Genomic DNA, 27,298 nt, shown 5'->3' with positions numbered 1-27,298 from the left:
AGATAAAAACCTAAGTAATAGAGACCAATAAATAAAAAATTACCACCTGAAAAGTTCAATTAAAAAGCAGTTCAGGAACAATTTATTCTCTGCGTGAATTGTCCTTTTCAAGTGGCTACGAAAGTAAACATCTTTCACACAAAACTTGCCATTTCAATGCAGAAATGAAAAGAAAAAACAAAAGCAAATTTTCGTTTGCCCTAATCACACCAAAAAGGAAAAATAATAATAGTAATAAGTAACTCGAAAGTCGGACATGAACAGTACCAGTACAAATAAGTCTAGAGACGCTACCTCCCTCCATCCGGCGAGGAAATCCAATCCTTTTGATCTCACCTTTTCCCCAATCGTAAACTCATCTACTGCCTCAGAAATACCAAAAATCCCTTCGTCAGTGAAATTTTCAGTACAGATAAAAACAACACAGCAAATAAACGGAGATAACAACGAGCAGGTGTGGTCAATTGAACCTCACCGGTGGATTCGAGTTCCGGCGGATCGAATTAGGGTTCCGGCGAGCGTAGCAGAAGGATGAAACGACACCGAAGAGTGTGATGCTGACTAGTTTCAGAGTGGATTTGTTTTCGTTTTACTTTATTTCCCTTTTCTTTTCTGTTCGGGTTTTTGTGTGTTGTGTTGTTCACTGGCTGAGAAAAAAGGACTGCGAATATTTATGGCTTTTTTTAACTCTTTTTTCCTAACTTAGAGAAAATAGATGTCAGCGATGGGAATCCGAAATGAAAAAATAAAAAGAAGTGGGTTTGTTTGTAAGTAGACAAGATCCAACGGATGTAAAGTGGAAGTTGTTTGCAACGTCCACGTGGGTGGTCCTGATTAGATAATAAGAAAAGTATCTAGTACTTAGTCTAGTCTAGGGTTAAATTCAAAACTGCTTCCTTTGGAACGCAGCATTACGTACACATTGATGATTGGTTATTTCACTAATTGAGTAGAGAAGGGCATATGTGTCATATTTTCTGTCATCGTGGTGGATTAGATAGTCTAATCCAACGGCGCATGGGATAAATCCGGAGGGTTGGATATGGCAAGTGGCAAATTGTATTGCATCTGGATCTTAATAATCTTATTATATATATCTCCTAAAGATGTTATAATTAATCTTACAATTTAAAAGTAATCAACTATTACTAGATTTTTTTAAAATAAATTAAAAAATATTTATTTTAAAAACAATTATTTGAATTTAATTTTATAGAAACATTTGTTTTTTAAATTTGTGAACATTTGTTTTTTAAATTTAGGCAAATTTACGTATATTCTAACTAACTCCATAATATTAACAAAGTTTGCTTCAGCGAATTATATAAATTATGAATGTCATTCGACTTCTCAAAAAATAATTGACTGATTCAAATTTTAACTGCACAATGATAATAATTATTATCATCGTTTCAGATACACAAGATACAAGAGTACACAAATAATTGTATTTTTTTTAAATAATATTTTTTTATTTATAATAAAAAAATTTGGTTAATATGCTTATTCTTGTATACTTGTTATTTATGGGGATGATAATGGTTGCATTATCATGACAATATTGAAAAGTCATGTTTGTTACTCCTATATACTCTTGAGCTGCGTTTGTTTTTGAAAAAGATAAGAATTGAGAATAAGACATAAATTTTGTTTTTATTCTGTTTTATAAACTATAACAAATTAAAAATATAATTTTTTTCATTTTTTCATTCAAAAATTGAGAAAAAATACAATATAAAAAAATAATTATAAAAATTAAATTACATACCTTTTCTAACTAAAAACATTTTAGTCTATTTAACTTTTTGTGTTATTAATTAACTTTATCCATTTAAGAATAAAAATAAAAAAATACCTATTAACAAAATTTATTTTTATATTAAATTTCTTACCATTAGTTCTTTAATTATCTTTTTGATTATTATATTTAAAAAATTTTATATTATTTTTTTTTAAATTTCAATATTTTTTATTATTAATTATATTTTACTATTTTTATTAACAATTTTTTATATTTTACTAAATTTTCGATATTATATATATTTAATTAAATAAAAAATTATACTATAATATGTATAAATAATATATTTGATTGAAATAATCTTACTAAATCTTTTTAATATTATTTACATAATAAAAAATCTATCATATAATATTTAACATAATATATATGATATTAAAAATAATCACTAAATTTTATTAAATAAAAATATATATAGATACAAAAATAATAAAATAAAAAAAATAATAAAAATAAAAATTAAATAAAAAAAATATTGAATAGTATCTTAGAAAAATTTATTATTTTTGAATATGATAAAATACAATTAAACAATAAAAAATAATTTATTATATTTTTATCAAAATATGATAAAAAATAAATGTTAATGATATTTCAAAATATTTTTTTTTTTAAAAAATATAAATTACTGTTAACACAAAATAATTTAAAAAAATAAAAGAAAAATTATAAAAGAAAATTATAAGTAAATAAAAAAATAAAATAATAGTCTTGTAGTGTATGAATACAAAAAACTAATTAATGTTCTGAAATTCTCTCCATGTCTCTCTGTAAACACAATTTTATATCTCTAAACAAACGATTTTAAAAATTTATTTCTTCACCAAATTTTGTGGATATAACGGTAAAATTCGAGAAACTCATCCTAAACAAAAAAACATTTCAAAATTAAAGTTAAAATAATTTTTTTGAAAATAATATATTTTTAATTTTATTTCAGAAAAAAATCCACCATTCCTTCATTTACTAATTAAACTTAAAAAGATGCTTAGGATTGTTTGTCATGATAGATTGTTTCCATTATAACTTCTATTTATGTTATGGTTATATTATGAAAAAAGAGAAATACTATTTGTGCTTTAAATTTTTAGTTTTAGTTAGTCTTTTATTTAAATAATATTTTTAATTAATTTAAATATTTATTTTTATAAAAATTATTTATTTTTTATGAAAATTATTTGTTTTTAGTTTTTCTTTTAAAATTAAATGATGAATAATTTTTAAAGGTATCTAATTACACTGATAAAAAATATTAATATTTGTTATTTATGGCATGTTTTTCTTGTATTTTTTTATTATTAAAGACCACATAATTGAACGAAAACTGAGTTGAGCTGAGTATTTAGAAGCCTAAAGCAATCATTAACCCATCTTATTCTAACCGGTCATCATTTTTCCGTAAACACGAAGTATGCGACGCGAATTTTTAAAATTCTTCCTAAATAAATAAGAACTTAAATAAACCTAAACCAAAATCATATATTGTGGTGGTAAATGAATTTTTATATAACATAGAAATGTGTATTTTTGCAAATTATAGAACTTTAAGGATTTGACCTTAATATTGAGTATTATGAAATTGCCAATAACAATTTCAGCAAATATATTGAAATGCAATTACAGGAAAATATAAAATAACTGCAGAATTTTTTCCTTATAATATCGGCAGAAACCCTAAAATTAATGCTTCATAATTTGATAACACATCTATCGAGAAAATATTCAATTTGGTCCTGAAATTATACTTGAATTTCAATTTAGTCCTTGAAATTTAAATTGTCTCAATTTAGTCTCTAAACTTTTCAAATTTTAATCATGTTAGTCCCTGCAATGATTTATATCACAGAATCAATCGAAAAGTTTAAGAATTAAATTAAGGCAATTGAAATTTCAAAGACTAAATTGAGACTCGAATGTAACTTCAAGAACCAAATTTATGTATTTTCTCCACATCTATCGGTCTATCTGTATAAACGTTAAAAATCCATCGGGTAGACCCATGTTGTGTACTTGTGTAGAAGGTTTTTTTTTTTCCTTCCCAATAATAATAATCACTCTTATCTAAGTATTTCATATTTTTGAATATTTCAGTGCTTCTCAACACGTGTCAAATTTCTGGAGGCGGAAAAATCTACAATCTTTTTGCCATTCTATCATCACACACGCATGCCACCATTAATATACCTCTGTTGATCCATCCTACAAGATGATACTGTGTATTATTCTAATCTACAAATCTACAGCATCTAAGCTTAAAGAGTTTATTAGTACAAATTGTTAGGTATGAATTTCAAATATAGTAATAGTAGGTTTATCTAGTACTTAACATCTCATTTTGTTAAAATGTACATGAATTTTCTTTAAGCACCTACTATCATTTCTTCGCTTTCTCAAACCATGTATGATCCATGGCATATAAGAATCTCTTAAAGAGGAGTAAGATGTCATACCCACCATGGCTTGTCTATTAGATCCTTTGTGAACATGTACCTGAACCTAGAACTGTAAGGCAGCCATTCTATGATCTGAGATGACTTTTTATTTGATTTACGATCAAGGCACTTCTGTATTGAATCATGGAGCTTCTTGTCAACATTCTTCGTAACCCATCCAAGGAGATCATCTAAACTGATTGATGCTTCTTTGGAGAACCTTTCCATCAACTTTGGGAGAAAAACTTTACGTGACTTCTTCACAACTACATTTGATTGAAGAAACTCTCTCATGGCCGTGTTCAGTTCTTCTTTCAAATTTGATGCTGAATAAACCTTAAGCTGCAGCATTTATAACAACAAAACATATGATCCACTTTTTAAAATGTGTGCATCCTCAAGAGAGGAGAATTATGGATGCAAATTAAATCTATATCATATTTGTTTTATACTTGTGCTTCATCTTTGAAATAGCAGTTATGTAGACTCGATAAGAAAAGCACTACATGAGTAGATGACTAACATCATATTTTCCTAGTGATAGTGGAACTGCAATTTTATGGAAGAAAAAATATAAATGGGAGAAAAATTACCAAAGGATCTGACCATGCTCCAGTACAAAGGGCAAAGCAGACAAGCGGTTGGGAATCAGTGATACCCAATTTTGAACTGATAAGTTGTCTTTCTTCACCATTTTTCTTCCTCATTGCAGTGGACACAATGCTCTCAAGCCACTACATTCGGCAAAACATAAAATAGAAATATGTAATTAGATGGGGAAACAAATAAAAAAGAGGTCCTGATGGTCTAAGCATCCCATCAATATTAGTATTAAAATTTATTGGTGTTTATAAAGTTGTCTTCTGATTCTAATGTTATACTGCAAATCCTCTAAGTTTGCAAGATCATAAGAGAAGATTTAATCATATTTACAGTTCTACAAAAGCATAGATTGCATCATTGCAAGCACCAGATGCAAATCAAGTGAAGCGTACTGCCGCCAACAGGCAAAAAACAGAAAAACATCTTTGAGTGATCATTATATTCAATTACTTGACAATGTATTCAAAAACCTTGTAACTCATTAGGATAAGATGAGTACCCGTCCAATGCGGGGTGTTCTGAAGCAAAATATTGATTGCTCTATCGCATTTGCACTTATGATATGACCGCCAATATTGTAAGAAGCCTGCACTATACATATAAACACATGAATTCATATAGGGCACGATGTATCCAATATCTATGTAAAATAAAAATAAAAGGTGATATCACAGTGAAATTGTATCAATAAGATGAAAAATGCCAAAGTTCTACGACTGATATCGCATGTTTGCATTCACTTCGACATCACCTAAATGTCCTAGACTGGCGTGGCAATTTTACTTGGAATTAATTAGTAGAATGTGCAGAAAAGAAGGGTCTGTCTCTGGTTTCGTGACGCTGGTGTGGCTACAAAGAGAGAATTTAATTGGCCCTTGTAAACATGGCGATTGAATGGTCTAGACAAAATTCCAAAGTCAGATATACTCGCAATCAGCATGAAAAATTTCACAAAATGTTTTATAACCTCAGAATTTGCTTCAAGACATTATACAATAGAATAATAAAGAACAATACCTTGTGAAACAAGGCTAACCTCCTGAGAGTGCCCTGGGGAATTCCATAAGCTAAATATGCCTGTCAACAGACGAAGAAAGTTATATGTGCTGAAAATTTGCAAAACAAAACCACTTTGATCATGGGAGTGTGAACATTACATGCATCACAAGTGCATTATGCACATTGATCCAGAAAGCAATTTGTCCATCACATTCCATTTGACTGACATTCACCTTTTCCAGTTGTTCAACTAGAATTCTGAAGGTAAAGAGACAAAGAACGTGTTAAGTCAACAAGTAATTCAAAAGTAATCAAGCACAGGCATCAACAGAAAATTATTATACAACTAACTGAAATATTACCCATTAGTTATGATTGGCTACATAGATAAGATAACATCATTGAATTCAATCAGAAACAATTTCTTATTCTGAAAATGCAATTAGATCAAGTTTTTTCAGTAGTTTCTCATAGTTGTGTTTAATGTTTTATAATTAATGGAATAGAGAAAGCAGGTACATGCTGGAAAAAGAAGGGAATGAATAAAACAAAGTTACATTCGCTCTTGTTTGGTTTATCTGAAAGTAAATGAAATATAACTTAAATGAATGTTGTTTCAAAGTTATACTAATAAAGGAACATTGGCAAATTATATTGTTTAGAGTTTATAATCTTTATCTCCTTTCCACCTCCAATTATGGGGAATTAACAAAGGGCATTGGTTTCACTTTTCTCTATTTCCTTAACATTCCGCTTATTACTCACCCTACTCTATCCCTGTTTCCAGATTCTTGAATCCAGTACACGAATTTATTCAAAGTTATCCTACTTCTAAAATTTAAGAACCAACCTGTAGTTGTTGATGGCATAAGAAGCATGAGAAGAATGACGTTTACGAGTAGATATCCAAGATATTTCCACTGCCGATTTGCAAGACCAGTCTCGATCCTCTCCTACTCCATGTCGAGGCTGTATAGCATTGGTTGATGACCTTGACAATAAAGGTGACCTACTATTTTCAGCATTTATGGAGGTTGCACTTCGGAGCCAGCAATATACAGTGGCCATGCACCTCACCATCTCCTCAGACAGCCTACTCGGACACTGGTATAGATGATCTTTTAATGTTCGCAATACTGGAGTTTTGTCCATGGTAGAAAACTTCTCTTGAACCTGGCATATGAATGAGGTAAGAACATCTTCAGTGTACCAGTTCCATCTTTGATATAGCATTGTATATAAACTGCTATTTAGGTTCACAGCAAAAAAAAAAAAAATTCAACACAGATGAGCAATATATCTTACCTTGGTAGGATCGGAAGAAGTCTTTCCAAAATAAATTTTGCCTTTGCCACTCGATAAAGAAGCATGATTTGAACCAAAGATTCTACTCCTTAAATCATTATTAGAAATCAGAGCTTGCAGGGGTCGCAGGGGGAAGTTTTTCGATGAACAGAAGGCACTTGATATGATACTTGGATGCTTCCTGGATTCGGGTCTTGTATGAGCTGGTGAAGTCACACCAGAATTTTGTTCAGAAGGTGGCCGGCTAACACACTGTTCAAAAATACTCCTGTACATAGCAAGCACATGCTGCTCACGGCTCATAACCTCTTCTTCAAGTAATTCAATTTCGGCAATTAAATCTTTTGTCTAAGGAGGGAAAAAAAGAAGGAATAGTTAATTCTCACACAAGAAACCTTTATAACCACAGCTAACATCAGATAGATTACATTGTGCATTACACGAGTCCCTTTTTGCTTGACATATTAAGCAATGATCCTTTACATGAGACTCAGCTGGTCCAGTCCCAAAAGTTCATGGTTGTGAATATCTTATTCTATGTTATGACAAGTTATGCGAAATTAAGACTAATAAATTATTCATGCAATTAAACGTCCATCACAAGAGAACTACATAAGATTGTAGTCATGAACCAAGTTGACCAGAAAGCTTAGGTTGTCTAGTAGGTGTCTAAGATTGTTTTACCTTTTTAGCACAACTGTTCATAACAGCTACAATTTTAGACTATGCAGTACCTTTTGCCAAAGTAACAAATGTCAATTACCTGAGCAGCAAAGTGCCTGTGTCCAGGAGATAAAGTACTTGAGGCCCGGCCCATTGCCCTCTCAAGCAAAATACGCATAGATTTCTCCTCCTGTAAGCGTAACTGTAGCTGCTCAACCTGTAGATCAGTATATGACTCAGGGCATTAATCAGATACTGAGCTTTGCTCAGTGTAATAAAAATAAACCTACATCATCTGGAGTTGTCTTCTAATTTATCCCAAAAACACAAAAAATGCATCATGTTGAGCTTTGCTTATTTCATATGATCATTTACTACATTTTTTCTTTTAGTTCATCATGATTTATTGAGCTGAAGATACTTCCAGTGGTAACTCAAACCAAGAAGAAAGGCAACTTAGATAAGAGACGTAACCAAAAAAAGAAAAAAAGCTTACATCTTTTTCCAACGATGCTCTATGACTTGAAACGGTACTCTTGTTTGTACAAGTGAGGTTATCATGCAAAGGACTTTGTAATCTAGAAGCTCTCACTGAAGGGGGCGATAACTGTTCAATTCACAACAATGGCAAAACCAGGGAAATGCAATAACTCACAAATCACATTAAAAAATAATACACACCCTACAAAGACTATGTGCTTATTTTAAGGCGGGATCTCAGAGCAGTGGGAAGAAATGGGAACGCTTAATTAAAGAGTAAAAAGAGAAAAACTGAACTCCATTTTACTCCTCAAGCCCTTCCTTCAGTCTTCCCTCCCTTTCTCTGTAAGATCCCAACTCACAAATACATTTTTTGTTTTTAAAGAAAAGTAAGAGATTCAAATAGTGGTCTCACAACTCACAAGAGTATCATTCTGATCCTTCTCCCGGGGATGCAAAAATCCACCTCTTGAGATCTTCAGGTTCTTGTCAGAAGCACTGGAAAAATGCACAACAAAAGAAAATGCACAAGCTGTGTCACAAAACGAAGCAACTATAGCTGAAAACTGAAATTCTTCTAACTAAAAAGATCGAAACTAATGTAGAGCACGTAGGTTTTTCCAAATGCCTAATAGATTTCAATCAAAGCCTATGAATCCTAATAAATACTTAGCATTCGTAAAATCTGAATGTACGACACTAACACACAAAAAGACCTCTTAGAGCGCTTGTGTCGTGCATGAAGAGTAGTAGAATCCGGGGTGGGAGCAGCATATTGATCTGCGTCACCGTCTTTTTCAAATGAATGTTGATGATGAAACTCAGTCATCATAAATTCTTGACTATTGTAGGAAACCGTCGCATTCTATTCTAGCTGGTATGATTTTCAGGGTTCCGTGATTGTGCTTCACGTAAATGTCAATTTCAGCAAGAAAGTTAAATAAATAAATAGAGAGAGATCTACGCTGAAATGAATGAGGGTTGAGAGGAGAGAGTGGGCCTCAAATAGTAATAACAAAGAAAAAGGAATCTATTGAAGAGCAAAGGCTGGAGAAATGAATTGAATGAAAGAAAGCAGAAAAAGGAAGAACAATTAATGTATTAAACAAATCCAAATTATAAGTAGAATGATGTGAATTATTTTTCGAGTCTATCAACACTATTCTATTTAAATGTTGTCCTAAGGCTATAACCATACCATTCAAAATTATATTCATTGAAGCTAAAAGCATATAATACATAGAATAATACTACGGTGGAAATTCAAGTGCAGTCGACTTCGCGTGAAGTTGATACCTGAGAGCCGTTAGATGATTTGACTGATTTGACTAACGCTTTGAAGTATCAACTTCACGTGAAATCGACTTTATCTAAATCTTTTTATGAAATAAGTCCAACCAAGTTAAACAATAAGACTTAGAGTATTGCTATTTATAATTGATTTTTGTTGATGTTAGAAAAACTTAGTTGGGCTTAGTTAACAAAAATCAGTTAGATATATAGGATTATTCTAATACATAACAAATGGAGAACAATTTATTGGTGTTACGAACTACTATGAAGATGAGGGGAGACCTGTTAATCTGTCAATGTCACAGTCGAGAATCATAATGAACGATAATCATATTTATTGCCACCCTTGTTGTCATCATATATATTCATATCATTAATTAAAGTCTCCTTTTATTCATCATCTACTAGCAATACCTGCAAAACGACGCCATCCGCTTATTATTTTAATGTCAATTGAGTTTACTTTGCTTAATATTCGATTAGAACATCCTTATCCATCCTGAATTAATGAATAATCACTAGGTAAATTAATAAGTTGTCACTATGCTCGTGATGAATAAAATATCAAACACAAATCCCTGAACTTTAAAAAGGAAAAAAGAAGTGTGTGGTTAGGTTCCCTCAATTAAAATAATCGTTATCCAATTTCAACCACTCGTGTGGTCCATGGACGGTGGCAGGGAGCCGGCAAAGCTATCCTTTCACAATCACAGCCATTAAATTTATGTAAACTCTTTTGTTATATAAACATTAATTTGCCAAGGTTTGGGGTGCAAAGACACAAACATTAACATTGATCTTAATTATTAGGCTATAGCTAGCTAGCTCCACTGTTTTCAACTGCCAAAAATGGTGAAGATTGCTGTTGGTTCTTTTGATGACTCTTTTAGCGTTACCTCTCTCAAGGCTTATTTGGCAGAGTTCATTGCCACTCTTATCTTCGTCTTTGCTGGTGTTGGTTCAGCCATAGCCTACAGTAAGTGCTTATATTGTGTTATACGCTAAATTATATAAAATTCTTGCTAATTAAGACGCTAGCTATAAGGTTTTTAGGGCACTCGTAAAAAAGACTCTGCGAATAGCTTCTATTTGCAATTAATATCAAACAGTTACATGCACTGGTTAATTAATCTGCATGAACACTCGTCAACTATATGACTGCGGCACATATATCACATCACATGCATGTTACGAGGCATGTGTCGGACATATATAAATGAAAAAAGCAATTGGTCAACTGAGGCAGGTATATAGATAGATACCAGTGCATAAATGCTTTGGTGATTTTTGGCATTTTGATTACCCGAGTCAACAACCTAAGAAGGCATAAGCACGTGGAAATTGCGATATAATTGCTGTTAGAATTTTGTCTAATTTGACTACATGTTTGTATATGTTTTCTATGAGCCTTTCTTTCCTTTTTATGTACTTAAAAAAATTCACTAATATATATCAAAATTAAATATCATGTAAATTACAATTCCCATTATTGTGAGTAAAATTTTGAACTAAGAAGTCTGATGAAATGGTTATTTATTTTTTTGTAAATATGCAGATGAGCTTACATCAGATGCAGCTTTGGACGCGCCAGGGCTGGTGGCGGTGGCGGTGGCGCACGCATTTGCTCTGTTTGTAGGAGTGTCCATCGCTGCCAACATCTCAGGTGGCCACTTGAACCCAGCTGTCACTTTTGGATTGGCCATTGGAGGCAACATTACCCTCCTCACTGGTCTCTTCTACTGGATTGCCCAATTGCTTGGCTCCATTGTCGCATCTCTCCTCCTAAGTTATGTCACAGCTAAGGTACTTAACTATTAAATCATGCACATGTTCAATTTTACACAATCAAATAAACTAAATTGTCCAAGGATTCTGACTTCCTACTATTTGTTTATCTTCAGAGCATTCCAACCCATGGAGTGGCTGGGATAAACGTTTTTGCTGGAGTGGTGTTCGAGATCGTTGTTACTTTTGGATTGGTGTACACTGTATACGCTACCGCAGCTGACCCCAAAAAGGGCTCACTTGGCACCATTGCACCCATTGCTATTGGGTTCATTGTGGGTGCCAACATCCTAGCTGCTGGCCCATTCAGTGGTGGATCAATGAACCCGGCCCGTTCATTCGGCCCAGCAGTTGTTAGTGGTAACTTCGCTGACAACTGGATCTACTGGGTTGGCCCGTTGATTGGTGGGGGCTTGGCTGGGCTTATTTATGGTGATGTTTTCATTGGTTCCTATACCCCTGCCCCAGCCACTGAAAACTACCCTTGAATACACGAAAGTTGAAAACACACTCTTCTCTTGTTTGTATTTTCGAGCTAGTGATACTGCTACCCTGCCTTCCCGCTTTGATTTCTTGGACCGATTTCCTCCTCCTATATGTTTGATCATGTATCCACTTGTAATAAAATTGTAAATTATTAGTTGACCTTTATGTTTTAAGATTCATGTCTTTGTTATATTCCAATGTGAATCGATAGATAAGGGAAGTAAATTGCCCGTAAAGTCGTAAACTCAACAAAATGCGATCTCCAACTAAAAACTAGAAACTATCTATTGGAAATAGATCCTCTCCATTTTTTTTCTCTCTATTTTTTTTAACACTTAAGAGAATAAAATGTAATCTCTCACCTTTAATTTTATAAGTGAGACAAAAAATAAATAGAAGAGAGAATAATGAAAAGTGAGATCAAACACTGGATGGAGTACGGGAGAGGCCACTCCCCTATCTATCTTATAAGAGGGTCTATAAATAGAAGCAATGTTTGTAAAGAAGAGATTTCATTCAACTTTCCTGTCTCGCAAGCGTAAAAACCAGGTCATGAGAAATTCTGAGTGATAGTAAATTATATTAAGTAACGAAATCCTTTTGACCTTTTCTGCTCGGTGCAAATTGCAAACAACTATGCCTACTCGTCACTTGATATTCCTTGCACTAACACGATTTTTGACTATATTTAAGAAAGCAACCGTTGTTTAAAATTTACAATAAACTTTTAGATAAATGTCTCAAAGTAAACAAAGTGGATTACACGTAATGGAGCAAGCTTGAGATTGATTCATTCTTTAATTAATGGAGTAATTAAAGACTTCTAGCAACCCTAAACCCTATAATTTTATCAAAAAGATTTTCAAGTATGCTTTAATGGCTTTTCTGTCAAATAATACAAGATCTCATCACTATGAGAACACTTTGGAATAAAATGTAATTTTCCAAATAAAACAGAAAACTGACAAATATGCCATGAAGATGTTGCAGAATAAATAGTAAAGGAAACTAAAGGAGTAACCAAATTAAAAGCCAAGATGCGATAACTTCTGGAGAACATGAAGAAGCAAAACCTGAATACTAGATCAGCCATTCTAGACAAAACTATTTATCCACGAGAAAAGCTCAAGCGCTCCCCCAGCCACCAGCAATCCAGCATAGCATGACGGTATGATTGCTACATTAGGATGATACCACACGTGTTCCTCAGTGGAGTATTGTAGTGACCTATAAAGGATAATCATATGAATGAACAAGTTTTCTTAATATTAATAAAATTGCTATCTGTGATACACAATAAATTATACAATGGAGGTCAAGGAAACAGCTCAAACAACATCAACAACAGAGACTGCAGTAAGTCAATCCTTGTCAAGTAGAAAAACAATGAATTCCCAATCAAAAAAAAAAAAAAAGAAAAACAATGAATTATGTTTTGACTTAATTGAAAATACAAACGAACAAATATGGTAGAAATTATCAAGCATTTTAAAGGGGGATTTCACAAAACTCACCCAGTAACTACTGAGTTAGAAAAAGATGGCTGTTGGGTTTCCAGGAGTGGGAGGATTTTTTTCTAGAACAGGTCGTAAAGATCCAGCTTTAGCCAAAGAATCAGTATCAGTTACAGACAAAATCTCCACATTTTCTAGACCTATCTGTCTCTTGATTAAGTCCAAGTTTTCCTTAAGAACCTCGATTTCACCAAATGGCAATCTCAAATCAAGGGCTTGTGAGCCAAGTTTAATTGCTTCCCCTTTTTGATGCCTCAAGAAGGGCATACATTGCTTCTGAACCTGTTTAAAATTGGAAGATTGACCTAGAGGGCTCTGTTGCAGAGCCTCCAAAATCTCTGAATCTGGAACAAAGGTTCGTGTTCCTTCATCAAATTTGCTCCGGAGAATATTCAAGCAATCAGCTTTCCAGCCATCAAACTCTTCATTTACATATATCAAGCCTGTTGTTACCTTAGTGTCAGCTGGAACGGGAGCGCCTTTCTTATTTGGTTTCTTACCAGAAATTTGTGTCTGAAGCAACTTCCTCAACGAAACAATGGTCTTCTGCAAATATTCATTGGCAAGCTTCAAGGTAAGATCAGGAGCATCGGCTGATGGCCAGCCAGCCTTCACAACAAAACCATCCTTTTTCAGAAGCTCCTTCCAAACAAATTCTGCATAATGGGGACATATAGGTGCTATAAGACGTGTCTGCACATCCATAAAGCGCCACACCAAGTCACGGTTGTAACCTCCAACTCCACATGACAATCTATACTCATCTCTAGCTATCTGTAGGTCATAAAAGCCAGTCTTAAGAGCTTCCCTAAACATGTAATTGGAGTAATTTTGCTCAGTTGTTTTGACAGCAATGTTTATGTCATTAGCAAACACACGATCAGCATAAGTTGATGGGGGACCAGTTCTCATTGAAGATTCAGCAGCCAGAACATCTTCATACCATGCAATTTCTTTAGTGAGCTTCAGAATTGCAGTATTTACTGTCTCAAAGGCAAAATTTGCATCATCAACGCCATCGCCAGCATCAGCCAAAGAAAATCTTGTAGCATCTGCAGAGAACTCCTCAATGGCCTCTCTCAATGTCTTGAAATTTCCAGTGGACTTGGACATTTTCTCAGAATTGAGCAATGTGTGACCATTGCATCTGAACCCAAGAGGCCAATGGTTCTTGGACATAATTGCAGTATGGTTATATATGGAGAAGGTAAGATGGTTCTGGATGAGATCCTTACCAGAAACTCGAAGATCAAAGGGATACCAATACTCAAACTCTCTCTTCATTCTTTCTAAAAGGGATGATGAAATATCAGTTGACTTGGGAAATGGACCATCACAGAAAATGTAATCCCACACATCATCAGTCAACTGCTGAGGTTTGATTGCAGAAGACTTACTGGAACCGTACATGTCTCCATTCTGTAAATGGTGCGCAACAGTATAATAAGCCATGTATATAGTAGAATCAGAAAGTGACTCTACTAAGTACTGTTCATCCCATGGTATACGTGTGCCAAGACCAAATGAACGTGAACAAGCCCACTGGTTCAACCAGCTCAAAGTATGCTCAAATCCATGACGTGTCTCATCAGAATAAAGGTTCATGTTGGACAGGCACTCCTCAGCTAACTTCTGCCATTCTGGTTCCCCATATGTAATGTACCACTGATCTGTGAGAGCTACAATACATTCATCACCAGATCTTGACATCACTCGTTTCTCAGGCTCACTGTAGATAATAGCCTGGCCTGCAGGAATTTAAAAAAAAAAAGATTAGGGAAAAACTGAACAACCAAATGTACCATAGTATTAAATGAATTTATCCTCTAAGATTCAATGGCAGAACATAGGATAATTCGGACATTGGATGGCAAAACCTAACCTTTTTTTGCATACTAATATTTTAAAGTTTTTCAGCTTAATAGATCGAGTATAATTGTTATGCGGTAACACTGTAAAAGTATTTTACAATATCATCAATCAGATAATTGTTTGTGATTATTCAACTCTTGAGACACTGAGTTATTGAATCAGATAAACTTTTGTTGATTGATTATACATGATTAGATATCTATAAAAAAAATATTTTTACACTATTGAATACACATTTTATCCTAAACCTGCCATTAATAAAATTATGTAAGATAGTTGTATTATCCAATGAGCAAATCCTCATAAGTGAGATGTCATATACAGGAGCAACAAAATAAAAAATGCACGAACAGAAAAGGAAAAGGTAGAATGGCATCTACTGACCTGTTTCCAAAAGCTTGCTCCTAATCAACGGTTTAGCCTCCTGGACTTTCTTCCCAGCATATTCTCCGACGATCATTGTTCCTTCCGTGAACCCTTTCAAGTATGTTCGCTTCTTAGCATCTGCAAGTTTGTCTTTATCATTCGGAGACTTGATATTCAACTCATTCTCACAGACATACTCTGCACATTTATTTCCATACACGGGAACTTCGATGATAGGCACAATCTCAAAAGGCACTACCCATTCATCCTTAATACCCAACTTCTCGCGATAAGCTGGCTTTGATTTCAGTTCTTTCAGGCTCATGTAGTCATCTGGCGCATCACTAGGCACACTAGTCACAACCCCAGTACCTTTATCCATTAAAATGGACATCATAGGAAGAGCATAAATGACCTCATTGAAGGAAAGCGGTGACTTTAGTGGAAGGCCAATCAAGTCACGACCAGTGAGTTCAAGTAAACATGTAGGTTTCTCGGGGACCTTGGAGTGGTTCTGGTATGCAAGGTTAAGTGCAGCCCTATATGACATAACAAACACCTCACTCTCGTTAACCTCATATGCTCCATACTTTCCATCAGGCAAAACCCAAGCATTGGTTTGCCCATACATTGTTTCAGGCCGCAAAGTCGCAGCAGCAAGGAACACCTTCTTCCCTTCAAGAACCTCAAACTTGGGAGGGAAAGGCTTCAACACTTCCATCTTGATAATCGTATACTCTTGCGGCAGAACCCCCTCGCCACTCGCTCTATCGTGATCAGCACATGGCTGGCCATCCAAGGGAGAAAATATAGTGTACCTCACATCCTTCACTACCTTCCCCATTGACTTCAACTTCCTCATCTGCCACCTCACAAACGAATCGAAATAGGGGTTAATATCAGTTGTAATGAATGACCTCCTCCAATCACAACCCAACCCAAAAGCTTTGAGGTCATCCACGGCCAATGGAGGGAAATAAGTGAGCCACTTATAAGGATCCTGAAACTCCGAAATCTCGCTATCAGATATACCAACACTACGCATAATCTCCCATTGATATACCTGTCCACCTGATTTCGCCGCAGCCTTCGACTTCTTCCCTTTGAACTTATCAGGTGCTGCACCGGCATTGTTTTCAGCTTCTTCTTGTTCCTTTGGCTTCTCTTCCTCAAGCTCCTCTCTCTCAACGGGGAAAACAGGTGGGTCTCCGAACTGCTCAATCTCTCTCCTGAGTTTATCAGCCGAAGCCTTTATCGGCATGCCAGTGCAGTGGAACGCGAAAGGAAGAAGCACGTTGGCGCCTCTGAGACGGTGGAAGGCTGCGGCGAACTCCAATTTTGAGAGGGAGAATGCGTGGCCAAGGTGAAGGTATCCGTTCATGTAAGGGAAAGGGAAGTTTCCGAAGAACTTTTCACCGGGTTGTGGTGGCTTTTCGCCAGGTTCTGACCTGAAAACGTCGTTCTCTTGCCACCATTTTTGGACCTTGACTTCAATCTCTCGAAGACGGTCCCTCCGAGCAAAGCTCTTGCCACTCTCTGCCGCCATATCTGTGAGATGACGGCAACTGCAGCGAAAACGGAATTTAGTCAGAAAAATGACGGTAATTTCAGATCTAGATAAAAAAAAAAAATCCGATTACTAAACACCAAATAAAAGATATAGTCAGCTCAAAAACAGAATTAAAGCCAAAAAGAAAATGATAGAAATGATGAATTTGATTTTGGATTACTTTATTGAACAAGAGAGTTGAAGATAGGGAGTGAAAGAGTGACCTGCTTAAGAATGAGGATTGAAATGAAGGAATGGAGTGTGATAGGCGAGAACGAAGGTTACAAATCAACATATACAGAGTAGAGCCAAACGAAGAAACTGAAACGCAGCACCAGGGTTTTGCATTGATCCACCCTTCTGGGTCGGATCGGGTTCAATCGGGTTGCTAAGCCCATTGGAAGACAAAACGTGGCCCCAAAGTAAGATTCGGCGGGCTAAATCTTGCGTTCTAAGCCCATTGGAACACAAAACTCGGGCTCAAAGTAAGATTCGGCGGGCTAAATCTTGCGTCGCACTTTTTGATGTACCTATCTCCAATTCCCCACTTATGAATTGATTTGGTTTGCCAAAAAATGAAAAAGAACTGATTTGGCAGCTTAGACTCAGCCATATCGCCGATGAGCTTTGGCTCTAGTGGCATTTCTCCCCCCTCCCCACCTCAAGGTCTAAGGTTCAAATCCTAGAGAATGCAATTGAGGAAAATTGTGAAAATATATGAGGAGTGTGTGGGTGTGTTGTGTACCTAAGATTGAGAGTTGTCCAATCAAGTGGGGTACTTAGGATTGGGGGTTGTCCAATCCACCGACCAAAAAAAAAAAAAAGACTCAGCCATATCGGTGGCGAGGCTTTGTACCAATGGTCTATTTGTTGGCCTCATATAGCCACATCTCAGGTTCTCAGTTGTAGCTGGGTGTAATACTGTGATAGAACCTGAATTGTGTATGTGTGGTGTGCGTGAGTGGATAATGCTTAGGATTGGAGATTCAATCCATCGACAAAAAAAAAAAGACTCATCCATATCTATAGAGAAGCAAAAAGATGTGATGGCTAATTTCAGCCTTGAGCAGGATTACGAGCTTCATTACTGGAACTCTCCTCCTAATCCAGTAAGAAAGCTTATTTTTGACGTTATATGGGCTTCTTGGCCCCATAGGGTTTCCTTCCCTGTGTAATTTTCTTAGCTTTGGGCTTTTGGCCCTTTTATTTAGGAAAAAAAGAGCATAATAATAATAATAATAATAATAATAATAATAATAATAATAATAATAATAAAATACCGCTATCTAAAGTTAACAATTTAAAATCTTAGCCGTTTAGACTTGGCACAGATAAAGGCTTCCATCAAGCTATACCAGAATTCAAATCTTACGAGTGGAATATAAAATTTCTTCTGGTGTGTGAATGTGGTGAGCGAATATACTGTTAAAAAAATATACAAAAATTCTTCGCATACAAGCGATTAAGGTTTGTAAGCCTTATAAGTCCAATTAATGACTAACCCCAAAACGAGCTCTTAGTGTTACGTAATTTTCACGCGCTATCTAACAGATCGCGCGAATATATAACTTCTAATTTTAAAAGATTTCGTTTCCTTCTTCCCAAATTTCTTCGTTCTCCTTCTCGCGCATTTTTTCCTGACTTTTCGATCGTTCTTTTCCCATCCTTTCTCACTGGTTTGTTCTTTGTCATTGACGTTAGTTCCTCTCTCTGTAACTCCAACTTCGTTTTCTATTCAATTTTTTGTTTTCTGAAATCAAAGTTTGAACTCGTTTTGAAGATAATGGATGATTCAACCTCAGATTGTCAGCTGAATCAGGGCAAAGTAGATTATGAATTTGAATCTAACGAAGTTCCTGAGGTTTGATTTACATACGATTACTCTGAATTTTTGTTGCAGTTATTTGTATAGCATTGTATAGCTGAATAATTTGTGAACATTGACTGTGAAACTAACGCATGAACACAAATCTGTGGATTGAATGTAATGTATTAGTTTTGATTAATTATCTGCAATTTATATCAGACGCTCGGATGTAGATCAGAATTTTTTGGGTGTATTTATGGGAAAAGTGTGGGTGTATTTACAGTTTATGGCTTTTTTGTTATTTTAGTTGAGTTGTTGTCGTTCGGGTGTCTTATATCAGACATGATTGGGTGTATTTTCTGTTTTTAACTTGGTGTATTCTGCAGTCTCTCTCTGTTCTTGATCACCAGTTTCTTCCTATTTTAGTTGAGTTGTTGTCGTTCGGGTGTATTAGATCAGACATGATTGGGTGCATTTTTTGCTTCTGACATGGTGTATTCTGCAGCCTCTCTCTGTTGTTGATGACCAGTTTGTTTCCAAGGTTGGAATGACCTTTACCACCCTTGAAGATGCTGAAAAATTTTACAGGAACTACGCCAAGGCTGCAGGGTTTTCTACAAGAGTTCGTAGTACAAATAGGAAGAAAAACGAGATTAAGAATCAATTGATTACATGTAGCAGAGAGGAAAGATGGAAATCTAAAATATCTCCGACCGAGAAGACAAATCTGCCAGCCGGTTTAAACTGTCCTGCAAGAATTTATATACACTCATTGAAGGAGGTTGGTGCTTGAATCATTTCAAAGGTTGTGCTAGATCATTCACACCCCTGCTGTCCAAGTAAAGCAGAGATGCTCAAACAGCACAGGGAACTAAGCATGTCCATTCGTCGTACAATAGAGAATAACGAGGAGGCTGGTATTAGCCAAGCAAAACTTACCAATCATTTGTTGTGGCTGCCGGGGGTCATCGCGAGTTAAATTTTATTGAAAAGGATGTGAGGAATTACATTACGAGTCAAATTTTTTTTTAGCTTGAACTCGAGGAGGATCAATCGATTAAGCTGGCTTTTTGGGCCGATGCAAGAAGTAGAGCTGCCGTTGAGTATTTCGGAGATGTTATTTCATTTGACACCACCTATAATACAAATAGGTAACAAACTGTTCCTTTTTATGATGCTAAATTAATGTAATTTTATGAATCCGCGGTAGAGGTGTATATTGGTTGTTTTTTGGGTGTATACAAAGCATTTATTGGGTGTACCTAATGATTTTCCATTTTGCACTATGGTAATTTGTTTCAGGTATAATTTGGTTTGTGGTTCTTTTGTTGGGGTGAATCACCACAATCAGTCAACACTTCTTGGATGCTCTTTGATGAAAAATGAAGAAATTGAATCATTTAAATGGTTATTTCAATGTTGGCTTCGTTGCATGGGAGGAAATGCTCCGAAAGGGTTCCTCACCGATCAATACGCATCAATGAAAAGGGGCTTTAGAGGCCTGTATGCCAACAACAATTCACCATTGGTGTATTTGGCACATCATGAAGAAGATTTCAAGCAAATTAAATGGGTACAAGGGACATGCAAAAATTGAACAAGAAATGAGCCAAGTTGTTTGGAAATTGAACAAGAAATGAGCCAAGTTATTTGGAACTCTCATAGTAAAGACTCATTTGATAGAAATTGGAAAGATTTTCTGCTGAATTTTGGTCTTGTGGACAACAAGTGGCTTTCAGGTAATGTTTGTTTAAAATCTGCAGCAGAAGTGTAATTTAAATTTATGTCGGGTGTATTTATAGTGTGTTGTTGGGTGCATTCTGCGGATCTCTATGAAGACCGTCATATATGGGTTCCAATTTATCTGGATCACCACTTTTGGGCTGGGATGAGAAGCACACAAAGGAGCGAGAGCATGCATTCATTTTTTAACAAGTTTATTACCCAGAACAGCTCGCTTATTCAATTTTTCAAACAATACGATAATTGTCTTGGAAGCAGGGAGCAAGCAGAGAGAGAATCAGATGCTGCAGATTTTCATACGGTGATACCGTGTGCAACCAAATCCTCCATTGAAGCTTAGTTTCAAGATGTGTACACTCATCAAAAGTTTAGGAAAGTTCAAGCACAATTCAGAGGAAAAGCGAATTGCATCACTAGATTAACGAATTCTGCTTTAGGCTATTCAGTATACGAAGTTGGAGAACAAGTTTCCAGCTCAATATTCGACAAGTTTGTGGTTACTTATGACTCAGTAGCAGCGGAGCTAAAATGCCAATGCTTATTATTCGAGCAAGAGGGATATTGTGTCGTCACACACTAAGCATGTTAAGCTTTGAACAAGTAAGCCAAGTGTCACCTAGATATATACTGGAACGATGGAGCAAAAAGGTAAAGAGGCGACACACACACATCAAGAGCAGCCACGACAAGCCACTGTTGGAGCCAGGAAGCAAGAGGTTTGACGAGTTGGTTTTTTCGTTCACAAAATGTTTGCGAATTTGTATCAGAATCGGAGGAACTGAGTGCAATTCTGCACCGTGCGTACGATACCGTGATGGTTGAGATGGAAGAATTGAAAGCCAAAAGGAAGGGGACATCTTCTTTATCTCACAAAGACGCCAACTTGGAATCCGTTAACGAGCTTTAGAGCCCTCCAAGGATTCGAACAAGAGGACGTCCAAAAAATAGGCTAGGTTCAAAGTTGGACAAACATATTAAAAATGCCTCAAAGAAGAAGAAAACGAAAGCTTTAAACGAGGTAAAAGTGATGTTTTTTAAATATGTGGTAATTGAGTTTAATTTTGTCGTTAATAGTTTAGCTAATATGTGAGTTTGTTATATTCAGTTAAACCTCTTTGATGCTGGGTCAGTGGTGCATTCAAATTCTAGCCAATATCAAGGATGTGTTATGACTTATTAGTTCAGGGTACCAGCAGTAGCGGATAACTCTTTGGGTGTATAGTTACAGAATATGGGTCTAAAAGAACGGTTTTTTGGATGTATTTGTGAATTTTTTTTGTGTTTGACATTTTATATATATATATATATACACACACTTCACAATCTGCTGTTTATGTTAAAAAATTACTGATTTGGGTGTATAGTCGTTTCGTTGGTTTAGGGTTTAGGGGTTAGGATTTTAGGGTGTTAGGGTTTAGGGTTTAGGGTTTAGGGTTAGGGTTTTAGGGTTTATGGTTTTAGGGTTTAGGGTTTAGGGTTTTAGGGTTTAGGATTTATGGTTTATGGTTTATGGTTTTAGGGTTTTAGGTCTTTAGGGTTTAGGCTTTAGGTTTTAGGGTTTATGGTTTTAGGGTTTAGGGTTTAGGGTTTAGAGTTTAGGGTTTACGGTTTAGGGTTTTGGTTTTTAGGGTTTAGGATTTTAGGGTTTATGGTTTTATGGTTTTCAGGGTTTTTAGGGGTTTGGGTTTAGGGTTTAGGGGGATAGAAGTTTGAGTGTATATTAAGCAATCTTGGGTGTATATTAAACTTTCCTTGGGTGTAAAATTTGATAATTTGTGTTTATATCTGGTTTGATGTTTTCCTTCATATTTTACCACCTGTAATACAGAGCTTTTGAATACAGCACAGACAGTTTAACTATGGAAAAAAATTTCATTGAATAGAAGTTGTTTATAATTGGCAAATTTTTACACCATGTGTTCAATTTACAAACTAGCTAGCAGTTACGTTACTCAGTTTCTATATCATTAGAATCTATCTGACAAAATGGACTCAATAATATTGAGGATGGCTTGGACAGTCTTATTGCATTACTCCCTCTAATTGCTTCAGCTCTATCTTTATTCATTTCACTGAATAGTATCCGAGAAGCATATTCTATTCTATAGTGATCCACCTCGTCCTACAATTAAAAAGTATATTCTGTTTAAATAACAATATTAATTCAGTAAAGTAATACAGAGTTATATGGTTTTAAAGACAGTAACCTGTGTCCAATTATCCCACTCATACTTCACCCTTTTAATATTTTCGGGCTCAATTAACTCAACCCACTTCATAACGTAAATAACACAATCATAGCTGAAAACGAAGAAAATAAATTACAAATCTCATTTAGGAAAGTTTAATGTTCAGAGCCACAAATTTATACCTTGTCTTTTGGCCTGAGATGTTAACGTATGGTGCTTTAATTTCCTTCTCCTTCTCCGTTCTCTTCAAAGGTGCCCTGCCAGCATATACTCTCATTCTTGAAATTACATATCCCTTAAAAAATAAAACAAATCAGTAATACACCCGAAGAAAATACACACAAAGGAGAACATACTTACACCCAAAGCAAAACACACATACCCTTTATATTGGATTGAAATACACCTAACTATTAAAATAAAGAACACAGAGCCAACTTACAATAAATTTATTAAGCTCCTTCTCTCATTGGCTGGATATTTCGTGTGATACGGGTCGAGTATATAAAATCTCCGCTTTCTTGTATCAATCAGCCATAACCACCAATGGTTTGAGTGGCAAACAAGTGCAAAAATCTGAAGCATGGCGACATTTCAACAGTGTTTTATTTTATTTGGCATATAAGTAAAGAATAATACTAACAAATTTTACAAATGAAAACTTACATATCGATGTGATGTCAATTTTTTTTGCATCTATGAAGGGAATAAACATTGGGTAGTCTTCCACCCTGAATTCTTTATTGGTTTTAGGTGATATGAATTCCCCCTTTGGATGCTTCGCAATGGCCATGTTCTGCAACAATTGTGAAACAACAAATGAAATACTGAAAATATACCCAACTGAATACTTTAAATAAACCCAAATGAATACACAACTTACACCCAATTGAACGTAAAAAATACATCCAAATGAATACAAAACAGACCCAGTTGGTCAAAGAAAATACACCCTAAGGAACACAGAAAATACACCCAAAATTCGTAGAAGTAAAATTTACCATAATATCAGGCGGAGACAGTATACTTCTTCTTGATACCTTTTATCATTTTTCTGGTTGAGGATGAGGCACATGGCAGATACAATCTAGGAAAATATGCCGAAATCAATTTACATTAATAAACATTGCAGTTAACTTTGGTGTAAAAACATTAATGTTATTCTAATATTACCTCAGCTTCGATATAACTTTCTGCTTTGAGTGATGCAAGGTGTATTCTTGTCAAAATGTATTTATTTTGGGCAATCAGAGAGCACACGTTGTCAAACTCATTAGTTCTGCCATCTGCTTATTTCTTCAATCGCGTCCCCCAGATGTAGCACTTCTCTTTCATCTCAGCCGTATTCTGATTTATTCTCGCAGGAGTTTCAAACTTCCCATAACTTTCTCCGCCATTCTCCTTTTGAATTTGTGGACTTTTACTTTCTACTTTCACCCCACTGTTTGCTATTTTTTCCACCAAATCCCCTAATTGTTCTAGCAGCTTTGGGGTTTGTGGAGTTTTTTCCATCCCTCCTTCTTGCATTGACACCCTCTCCTGCGTTGCTGCTTCTTCTTGGCTTGAATCAGTCAAGGCAAGGCTGAATGATGGCAAAGGATCTGCTTTAGGAACATACGATGCTGTCCGTGCCATCATCATCAGCGCAGCAGCGTCTTCTGGGATTGGATTACTGCGTGATCATGTATAACGTATTATAAGAATAAGAATATACGGATGATAACCAAACATTGATTTTACTTTGATGAACTTACATTTTAGATGGAGCTGGGGGAAGCGTGGGTGTGCTTTCTTCAAGTTGTTGGGGGGGTTCAGGAATGCTGAACGGTACATAAATTTAATCATGATGTAAAAAAACTAGTCCTGGATCAATCGTCAAAATATACACCCCAACAGGGGCAATATACACCCAAACTATAACCAAATATACACCCAACATTATTTATTACCTTTTTTTAGTTCCTTCAATTTTTAGCAGAGGGGTTGGTTCATTTTCTGTCTTAGGTGTTTGTTCATTTTCCGGCATAGAGGTTGTTTAGGACAGTGGTAGACAAACTTGAATCGGAACTCTAAACAAGAAGAAAAATAAAAGGTTAAGAATGACTTTGAAAATAAAAAAGTTATAAGGTTTAAATGTTTTTGAAAAACTTACATTGCAAGCCCTTCAGATTGTGTCTCTTCCCTCACAACCATCATATTCTCTTCAAACAGATTCAACCTAAAATACACCCCAAAAAAGTAAAAAATACACCTGAATAATTCAAAAGAAAGACATGCTTTGTTTTTTGAGAACTTACATACTTGCAGTTTTTGCTTTTTTTTCCTGCTTTTTTTTTCTCGAATAAAACAATAAAGGGCTTTTTTTTCATATATATATATATATATATATATATATATATATATATATATATAATTAGAAGTAGAAGGTAATAAAAGAATAAAAGCAACGATTATTTGAAAGAGAAATTACATGCTCTCTACCGGTTTGTTTACGCTACTTTGTTCTGTGTGTTCTTGAGAGGAATGATCATCACTTCCCAAGTTTACGTCCGGTATTCTAAACATAATAGAGTACATGTTATTCACAGAAAATACCATACTGTTAAATTATGATAACAAGATTTAATCAAATAAAGATTCTTAAATTTCAGATGAGACATAATGACCTTCGGTCGATCGCAGGTTAGCTTGTTTCTCCCTGCGAAACAAGAAACAATTATTAGCAAATAAAACACCCCCTAAAATCTAAAATATACAACCCCAACAAGACATGCCACTGTGCAGCAGATTTTTTATTGTTTTCCCTTAAGAATTCATCTAATTCTTGAGTTCCAATTTCAGATCTGACAGTACATGCATAAAAGAACATGTTAACAAATATAATTTTGATGATAGACGGTAATATAATTTAGAAAGTATTGTACCCATGATAGGATTGAGCTTGCTCAGGAAATGAATCCAGCACAATGACCTTTTTCTTTTTGGATTGTGTCCTGGGGGAAAAAAACAAGTATGAATCAGAAATACAAAATTAATCTGATCACAGAACACTATTCAAAGAAGTGCTTACTTTTTTGGTATTCTCTGAGTCTTTTTCTTTGTTTTTTGCTTCTCCACTGGTGATGATTCTTCACTTCTATAAGTTAATTAGAGACACTCTGTTAATACATGAAATCTTGATAATAAACCTAAAGGAAAAGAGTAATAATTTTAGAACATTACTCATCAGTTGATTCAGATTCTGAATCAGAATCCTCCTGAATCTTCTTTCTTTTTTTGGACTCCATTCTGGAAGGCAAACAATTATTATTTAAAAACATAATAAAAGGGATAAAATACACCCAAATGAATGCACAAGATACACCCAAATGAATGAACACAGTACACCCAATTTGATAAACAAAATACACCCAACTTGATAAACAAAATACACCCAAGTGTGTTACTTACTTTTTGGCTTTCCGGTTGGGTTGTTTTCTTATTGAATCCTTTGAGTCTTCTTCAGTCTCAGACTCAGAGGTAGAATGGTCACTTTCAATTGTTTCAGTCTCAGATGATGATGTTGAACTTGCCTTCCTTTTTTTGTTTTTTTGGTTTCTTCTTTTTTTTTTCTTTTTTCTTTATTTCTTTCATTTTTTTCCTTTATGTCGGCCATCTTTATAATCCCCTGAAACATTAGAAATTTTAGTTAGCAGCAATCAGGTAAAAAAAATACACCCAAGATATTTTGTTCACTTACCATATGATCCTCCATTTCTGCCCTCATTCTTTCAACCAACTGCTCCTTACTCCAGTTGGCAATCCAGGGTTCTGGAGGTCTTTCTGCCCTCTTCTTGTCTTTATTTTTTGATAAATGAAAGTAAATTATTATCAGGGCAGCCATCAATTGCCTTTTTCTTTTTCACCTTGTAATCTGTTATGCCCTTGATGATAAAATTCAAAACATGTCCTCCCCAGTTCTGCTTTATTATTGTGTCCATCTTGAAAATTGGGGCCAGGTGCACAGGTGAGATTTTGTTTATTGTCATTGGTAATAGGAACGCCATCTGTATATAGCGGATGAAAATTCTCTTGAACATGAGGCGCCCCTGTTGGTGGGCGAAATTGTGATCATCAACAATGGCTCCAATAGTTTGGTAGCTCTCACATGTGAATCACACTTAGTCACAACTCTGCACAACTAACCAGCAAGTGCACTGGGTCATCCAAGTAATACCTTACGTGAGTAAGGGTCGATCCCACGGAGATTGTTGATATGAAGCAATCTATGGTCATATTGTAAATCTTAGTCAGACTGATTCAAATATGATTGGATTAGATATTCAAAAGATAAATAAAATAAATAGGAAATAAAGATAAAGTTACTCATGTAATCCAATGGTGGAAATTTCAGATAGGTGCATGGAAGTGA

At 35.1% G+C, this 27,298-nt stretch overlaps 3 protein-coding genes across 7 annotated transcripts; 1 reads left to right on the top strand and 2 right to left on the bottom strand.

The window, feature by feature from the left end:
- Positions 1-3,803: 3,803 nt before the first annotated feature.
- LOC112801507 (uncharacterized) lies at positions 3,804-9,371 on the bottom strand. 4 transcript variants are annotated; one of them, XM_025844284.2, is made up of 11 exons: positions 9,000-9,371; positions 8,706-8,781; positions 8,300-8,410; positions 7,904-8,020; positions 7,141-7,488; positions 6,686-7,008; positions 5,994-6,093; positions 5,854-5,913; positions 5,336-5,422; positions 4,827-4,967; positions 3,804-4,575 (listed from the first exon to the last, which is right to left on the bottom strand). In XM_025844284.2, exons 1-11 carry the CDS (start codon positions 9,113-9,115, stop codon positions 4,246-4,248), a joined length of 1,809 nt encoding a protein of 602 aa, XP_025700069.1. In that variant the 5' UTR covers positions 9,116-9,371; the 3' UTR covers positions 3,804-4,245. The 4 variants fall into 4 exon arrangements, with proteins under 4 accessions (XP_025700069.1, XP_025700070.1, XP_025700068.1 ...); XM_025844285.2 differs by having other exon boundaries at positions 8,699-8,781; positions 9,000-9,359; XM_025844283.2 differs by having other exon boundaries at positions 8,988-9,320.
- Positions 9,372-10,137: 766 nt separating this feature from the next.
- LOC112801506 (probable aquaporin TIP2-2) lies at positions 10,138-12,020 on the top strand. The gene is made up of 3 exons (XM_025844282.3): positions 10,138-10,552; positions 11,132-11,379; positions 11,478-12,020. Exons 1-3 carry the CDS (start codon positions 10,426-10,428, stop codon positions 11,847-11,849), a joined length of 747 nt encoding a protein of 248 aa, XP_025700067.1. The 5' UTR covers positions 10,138-10,425; the 3' UTR covers positions 11,850-12,020.
- Positions 12,021-12,692: 672 nt separating this feature from the next.
- On the bottom strand, positions 12,693-18,206 carry LOC112801505 (leucine--tRNA ligase, cytoplasmic). 2 transcript variants are annotated; one of them, XM_025844280.3, is made up of 4 exons: positions 17,373-18,206; positions 15,618-17,164; positions 13,362-15,109; positions 12,693-13,074 (listed from the first exon to the last, which is right to left on the bottom strand). In XM_025844280.3, exons 1-3 carry the CDS (start codon positions 17,441-17,443, stop codon positions 13,377-13,379), a joined length of 3,351 nt encoding a protein of 1,116 aa, XP_025700065.1. In that variant the 5' UTR covers positions 17,444-18,206; the 3' UTR covers positions 12,693-13,074; positions 13,362-13,376. The 2 variants fall into 2 exon arrangements, with proteins under 2 accessions (XP_025700065.1, XP_025700066.1); XM_025844281.3 differs by having other exon boundaries at positions 17,330-17,462.
- Positions 18,207-27,298: the final 9,092 nt, after the last annotated feature.

Source organism: Arachis hypogaea, chromosome 5 (assembly GCF_003086295.3).
Source record: "Arachis hypogaea cultivar Tifrunner chromosome 5, arahy.Tifrunner.gnm2.J5K5, whole genome shotgun sequence".
Taxonomy (NCBI): domain Eukaryota; kingdom Viridiplantae; phylum Streptophyta; class Magnoliopsida; order Fabales; family Fabaceae; genus Arachis; species Arachis hypogaea.
Note: the sequence above shows the minus strand (reverse complement) of the source record. Positions and strands in the feature narration are given on the sequence as shown.